We start from the raw sequence: 7,105 nt of genomic DNA on the forward strand, positions 1-7,105 counted from the left end.
AGTTGCTTTGGATAAAAGTGTCAGCTAAATGACATGTAAGTCCAGAGTCCAAAGATAAATCTCAAGGGTTAAGAATTACTTCAAGGGATAAGAATTTTTTTTTTTTTCTTGAGGTCTGGAAAGACATCTTACTCTTTGGTTGGAATGCTCACAATCCCACAATCACAATCCCAACACCAAGCCTATAACTTGTAATAAGGGGTCACAGAAAAGCAGGACTCCTAAAACGTACCTTCTCAGCAAAGCTGGTAATGTACGATCCCGGTGGGTCTGGCATAGTAGCTGTTACCTCTCCATGCCCTGTTCCCAGTTCTTTCCACCGGTCTGTTTCCAGACAGTAGCAGAAGGTGTGGCGGATCTCTCCGTTCTCCTCCGTCTTGTGGATGTAGATGTAGCTTTGTGTGGTGGCTGGCCTGGCATCAGAGAGCAGGCCGTTGTACTGATCCTGTCTGCTCTGAGCCTCTGAGAGCAAGGCGAGACAGGACTCACCATTGCAGAGGAGAGCATCTGAGTCGCGCAGAGTCTGAGAGAGAAGGTGAGGGACGACACAGGAGGATGAGACAATTAAAATCCAAAATCCTGCAGATGCAGTGTGTTCATACCTTTATTGCAGTTGCAGGTAGATGGTGGAGTCTGGATAGAGATAACAAGCCTGGTAACAGTTTTTGTCTTCCCAAAAGATCATGACGTGTCCATCTAAGAAGAGCCATCACCACCGCCTCCTCACTGGGCACGTTTAGAGCATCTGACCTTAGGCATGACTCCAACACATTCACCTATAAGAAGCAATTGAAATATTAAATACTGAGTAAGTTCAGCCAGGCTTTTTGATGTCTGCAGGATGGGTATCTTGTCAAATTAAAATTACTTTTTAAACTATTATTACTACGAAAGGTCCCACCCAAGGCCTTCAGGGCCAGACTTTATGATTTCTTAAGTGGGAACAATGTCATGCCCTGTGTTTACAAATAAGATAAGTCAGGTGTACAATATTCTTTACTCATAATCCACATTACTGTGTTTAAGCCAGATATTTGATATAAAAGAGGCCCCATTTTTATCCATGATCTTCATTTAAAAACCTAATGAAATCAATTTAAATCCTTTCATTAAATAAACAATGTTATATCTTATATCTAAATCATAACCTTTTTTGTTTCTCAGCATGTGGAAGATTTAAGAGAGGCTAAGACAGCTGGAACATATTGACAAATGTTGCTATTACTTTTTTAACGGCCATTTAAAATGAATGCTGTCATTTTTCTCAACCTCCCTCCTTTAACATTAGATACATCTCCAAGAGTTGGATCAAGAGGTACAGCTCACTGGCTATGAAATATGATTATGAGCTACCAATTTAATTGCTGAGAATGGGCGAAAACGGATTAAAGTCATTGCTCAGGCTGACAGAATGCAAACTACTTTCACAGTATACAACCAAGTGTGAACTAATTAAAGGAAGGTATGGATTTATTAATAAATACGCTACATTCATCCTTGTATAAACCTCAGCTTCTCAGATAAAACAACTTTCTTATCTTTCCGTTCTTAAGCAGCACCTGCATATCCAGAAAGTCCTGGGTTTTGGAAAGGTCAGAGAAGTTTTCAACCACAAACTCGTTGGCTCTTTGCAGGAGAGAGGCCGAGCCGTAGGCCTCAGCGAGGGAGAAGAGGGACAGACAATTACCCAGATCCATGGTTCCTATCAGGAAGTTGCTGCACGCTTGGGACAAGACTGACACCTGAGGACACATACAATGCATATCAAAAAACGATTCGAAATTTAGAGCAAAATATCTTATTAAAGAACTGTTTCTTTTAATAACTGTTAATTGTGTGTTAATCTGGTTGAACGAACACCCGCACAAGTGTTTTCACTTGCTTGATTAGACCTCTGTTTGGGTTGAAGTTGGGGGGAGCTAAAATGGGAATTACAAGAGGTCACCAAAGTTCATGTGCCAATAAATTCTAAAGTACTAGTAATAAAGTTGTCAGTTTTCCAAGGGTAATAGACGCTCCAAAATGCTAATGAAACACAGTCCATACACACAGTCCTGAGAGGAGGCCTAACCAGTGCAGGTATACCATAATAAATTCAGTAATCAATAAGTGGATTATTTACACCTTGTTCTTTTACAACTGTGACATGTCAAATTGTGAAGTTTTTGTTTGTTAACACCCTAAGCATTTGTGATGAGGCGCTGGTTATGGCACAAATTTAGCAAAAAAACAAAACGCTGTATGGATTAGGATTTGTAAGGATGACTTTTTTGGCCTTTTTTGATAGGAAAGCTGAAGACAAAGGGGGGATGACAGGCAGCAAAGGGCTACGGATCTGACTTAAACCTGGGCCACTGCGGTAGGGACTGTATATGGGGCACAAGCTCTACCGGTTGAGCTACCAAGGCACCCAGATGTTCTGTGTGTTAAAGACAAAGAAAAAGAAAGTTTTGTATTGTTTTTGTATTTCTACCTGTAGAAAAGAGGCAAGTTGAAACAGCATGTCTACATTGCCATCAGTGATGAGTGTCTCTCCAGAATAGGCAAAGTCCAGGAAAGTACCCACCGCCACCGGACACTGGTTACCCAGAGTCACTGAACCATCACCACGCTCTCGCATATCCACCTCAAACATGGCCCTAAACACAGAGATATTACTATATTAATAAAAAGACAGACATAGATAGATTTATAGATAGATAGATGGAATACCTGAAGAAATCACTGCATGCTGCAAGGACACAGCGATGGCAGGGAAAACTGTGATCCTGGACCTTAATGGTGAAGTCAAACAGCAAGCCTTGCTCCCTGAATGATCTAAGCACGCCCAGCAGCTGGAGTCCGTGGGACTCCGGCACCTGCAGCAGGGTCCGGTACTCCGGGACGCCATTGCATTGTGAACTACTGCCGGGTTTACTACTGGGGGGGCTTCTGCTGGAGTTGTGAGCATTGGTGATACGGGACGATGACTCTTGGGGTTCATCCATCTTTCCAAATTCTGACAATCAAAAGAAAATAATCGTAGGTCATAAGGCATTTTCACAGAATATTGTGAGTCTGCGTCTGTTCTCATATATTTGAATGTGTGTCTGTGGAGACACAGAGAGAGGTGAGTAGAGATGAGAAAGAAGAACTCATTATTTGACAGTTTAAGAAAGATTTGTGTCTTGCACATATAGTATTGTCACAATTATTCAGTTCAAAATGCTGATATACACACTACTTTAAATAACGTATCACTGTTAAAAGTAACTTATAAATGATAGATCTACATGTAAAATATACAAGTATTGTATGTAATTGAAGCAGGGAATGCACTTCTTACCGTGTCAGCACCTAGGACAGCTCTCTCTTTCTCATGCCATTGCAACTTCCGGAAGCGTGAAATCACGCGATGACTCGGACTGCTTTTTTTTTGCAGTTAGCCTATAGGCCTACTTGTCGGTAACATCATTTTTGCTGAAAGTGCTTTGTTTTGTTTCTGTGTATCTCCTTTATAAAAAGCCCTGGGGTTGTATGTGAATGTATGCGGCTCTTTGTTTGCGGTAGAGGAATTGGCAATGGCAGCTGGGAATTGTAGTTCTCTCTGAATTTCCGCTTTACACACTGTAGGTCTTGGCTTAAAACTCGATGAGTGTGTGCTCATTTCGCGTCTAAAGGCCTAGTATACCCTGCCAATTTGAGGTTAAACCGTTATTAGTTGCAGATAGATAGGGTTCACGAATACTACATACGGGAATAATCACTAGGCTAGTACTTGTCTGTGTAGCTTTCTCGCTTAAACTGTTCTCTGCAGATAAGCCGTCGTTTATTTATAACGTATTTCCTTACCAATTGTAACGGCAATTGACTTACAATATATTCATAATTGCAGCAAGCATTCCCGCATTATACCTCATTACAAACACGATACAGTTGTCTCATTAGTGGGGATAAATGCACGTCACAGCACAAGAAAGACTTTATTATTAAGAATATATATTTGATTATTAGAATAAATTGCATTCAAGCTAAAACTGTAATGTGTGCAAAAAGGCAGAAAGGAATCAGGCCGTGTATGTTCGTAAAATTAACCCATTGTGGTAATGTAACTCATCGCCACTGGGTGGCGTCGCCTCGCTGTGTGAAGCAAGATTTGTGGCTAGCAAAAGCCTCTGAAATATTGGTAAACGTGAACTTCAAGCCATTCTGCAATACCGTTCAACCACCACGGTGCTGCTGACCAAATAACACACTTCCCTGCCTGGAAATGTTGATTACATAGCTAACAGCAGGCTTTTGTAAACGTACAACTCTAGCTAGAGCGAGTGTTTGACCACTCCTGGTAATATAATGCAACGACATACTGATATGAAATGTCTTAGAAACAAAAACCAAGAACTCAAAAAACCCCGAACCCTCAGAACAGAACAAAGAAGTAACGGTGTTATTATACATGTCTCAATTAGAACATCGTCTAAATGATATATTATGTTGGCTATATATTAATAGACTGTCATTTAAAAGTCGCACTAACCCTTACATTTGAATGCTTCATTATTGAGTGATTGACAGTACTATCAATAGTCAGTCAAAGGAACAACAGAAACTAGGGATATTCTGTCCTTCATTTGCTGTCTCAACTATATCGATGTATCTATCTTTCTTATCCTAGCTATGTTTTGTCTAGTATCAAAGCCGCTCCACTATTATGTTATCGGTGGGTCGGACCCCCTCCTCTCTCCTTACATCCCTGCATCCCTCCCTTCCTCTCTCCCTCCCGGCAGTGCATCCCCATCCCCCACACGGTGGCCGTCTCTTCGGGTGAAAGCTGTCTTCTCTGCGCCACTGGTCCGACAAAACGTTGCTGTAGCAGAGCCAGTCCGCACCGACCTAAAGCAGAGCAGACCCACAGTAGAGATCCCGTACACACACGGAAAATCCTTTTTTTGTTCTACCGAGTGGCTTTGGTAAGTCACGTACAATATTTATTATGGAGGGCAGGAATGTCCATGTGTCGACTTGCTAGTTGTTCGTTTTTTCCCTCTGTATCCCTTCAATTGTCCTCCGTGGTGGCTACAGTGGGGGAACTAACGCTAGCGGGCTAAGCTAAACCAGCTAGCTAGCTTTAACAACAGAATCTAACTTCTATTAATTCTCGTATCGCTACGGGTGTTATTGGTTTGCGTTCAGGCGGTAAAAGTAGCTGCTGCGGTTGTGGTCTGGTCCGGTCTGATCCTTTGTGAGTATATTTTATTGCCGTTTGCTAATCTTTACCCAGCTAGCTTGCTAATTAGCAATTTGAACAGCGTGTGTCGAGGGATGCAGGGATGCTACGGGTTAGCGGTTGCCTTTTCAGGTTAGCAGACAAGCTAACGTTGGTATTATGTGACCAGCATAGATTCCTGCATGGAGTCCTTCGGAATGGTTGAATTGTCATGCTAACGGTAGCTAATCTGGTGATAATTGGCAAGATGGCATCTCGGAGTTGTTATCTAGAAATCGGTGGATTTTCAAAATGGTGTCTTAAGCTTGTTTGAGTGTGACCATTTTTGTCCAACCATGGCTGTTTTGGCGTTGCTTGCTATCTCAGGAATGCGGTGTACTGCCAGTATATACTCTGATTGATATATAAACATATTAACCACTTATGTGGTGGTAAATACAAACGTATGTATGCTAGACTGTAGCCTCCAGGCTACAGCCACAATTATAAACAAAACTATTGTTTTTTGAAGTGGAACTAATTTCTTTTTAACGAAGTTTTTGTTTTGCGTCTGTAGTGTGTTTTATAAGTGTGTAAGTATACCTTCTGTTCTGCTTAATGAAAATAGTTGCACACTTGATTTATATGGTTACGTTGCATCTTCACTAAGTCTATGCACACCACATAGGTTCATAATGAACATGTTTCCTCTTGATGTTAACTGTTGGTTACATTAAGACACCAGCTACTGTTAGAATAAGTATAATAATGATTTTTTTCTTTTCACAGATTTATCTGGGACCAAACCAATGGTTATTTTCTGTATTGATTGGTTGCTGACCAGTTTGTGATTAAACAAGTATTTTATTTTACAGAATGTCAGAAAGTATGTCCTTTACAATATCTCAAATAAGGACTTCTTCAAATGGCTTGTTTTGTTTGACCAACTCTCACAAACAAAAACAGTAAATGTTTTTTATTTTACAATGACAATAATCATAGAAAAACAGTGTATATATAGAGAGATGTTTGGCATCATTTAAACAACTTAAACAATAAATTAATTATCAGAATTCTTGTCTAGTTTTCTTTCGGTCAACTGATCTATTCATTGACTAGTTCGGTGCGAGTAGAGATGCTACAGTCTAACAGGGAATCACTGTACTCACTGACGGCACAAAAACTCAACAGAGCATAGTTCAAAAGAAACAGGATTACACAAAATGCTAAAGGCATATTTTGCTTCTTCTCTCTTAAGACTACTCTTATCAGTGAAATGAATCCTCTTTGCAAGCATCTTTTTTTTTTGGGGTGGTGGGGGGGGGGGGGGGATTTACCTGCTTTAGTCATTTACTACTAATCTCATTTAATTCAAGAAGCCTTATCTGTCTAAAGGGATTTCTGAGATGCTACTGTTCTTGGCCCGCACCAGAGTAACACAGTTTTATCTGTGTACAGTTCAAATGGTTCTCTGCAGAGACGGGAAGAAGTTCACTGCTCCATGTATGTTAGGCATTCAGTTATGTGATTGTTTTTTTTTTTTTAATTAGGTTATGCTATATGAGGCCAAACAACATTACAGTCAAATGGATCCTATCCAACAAAAATACACCATTAAAAGTAAACTCAGTTAAGGCTGTGCACAAGAATATTTGTTTAGACTTTAGTGAAATTAAGAAGTAGCTGGCAGCATTGCATTACCTTGATGAAGCCTTATTAAATGCAAGGACACTAGTCACTAGTCATCCTTGAGAAATCCACACACAAAAATACAATATATTGGTCATTTAAAGTTTTTATATATATATTTTTTAACAGAGGATTAAAACATGATTTTAATTGTGATACTTATCAGTTGGTGTGTTTGAAGTATTGGCTAGTTCAATTTTATCTTCAATCTAAGGTCACCCCTGTCTGCCA

General features: G+C 40.2%; 2 protein-coding genes across 3 annotated transcripts in view; one reads left to right on the forward strand and one right to left on the reverse strand.

The window, feature by feature from the left end:
• Positions 1 to 3,738, reverse strand: part of kbtbd3 (kelch repeat and BTB (POZ) domain containing 3) — a 6,166-nt gene extending 2,428 nt beyond the window's left edge. The window contains exons 1-6 of the mRNA XM_032511952.1: positions 3,326 to 3,738; positions 2,713 to 2,998; positions 2,474 to 2,639; positions 1,560 to 1,742; positions 603 to 776; positions 233 to 523 (exon numbers count right to left, since the gene is read on the reverse strand). Of these exons, the coding sequence (XP_032367843.1) occupies positions 233 to 523; positions 603 to 776; positions 1,560 to 1,742; positions 2,474 to 2,639; positions 2,713 to 2,987 (1,089 nt within the window). The 5' untranslated portion in view covers positions 2,988 to 2,998; positions 3,326 to 3,738. The remainder of the gene's footprint in view (positions 1 to 232; positions 524 to 602; positions 777 to 1,559; positions 1,743 to 2,473; positions 2,640 to 2,712; positions 2,999 to 3,325) is intronic.
• Positions 3,739 to 4,750: 1,012 nt separating this feature from the next.
• The window catches only part of fam168a (family with sequence similarity 168 member A), a 24,242-nt gene continuing 21,887 nt past the window's right edge, over positions 4,751 to 7,105 (forward strand). Inside the window, exon 1 of one of the 2 annotated variants that reach the window (XM_032511963.1) lies at positions 4,751 to 4,949. The gene's annotated coding sequence lies outside the window, so the exon portion shown is untranslated. The remainder of the gene's footprint in view (positions 4,950 to 7,105) is intronic. The other variant, XM_032511970.1, reaches the window with a different exon arrangement.

This window comes from Etheostoma spectabile, chromosome 3, assembly GCF_008692095.1.
Source record: "Etheostoma spectabile isolate EspeVRDwgs_2016 chromosome 3, UIUC_Espe_1.0, whole genome shotgun sequence".
Classification (NCBI taxonomy): domain Eukaryota; kingdom Metazoa; phylum Chordata; class Actinopteri; order Perciformes; family Percidae; genus Etheostoma; species Etheostoma spectabile.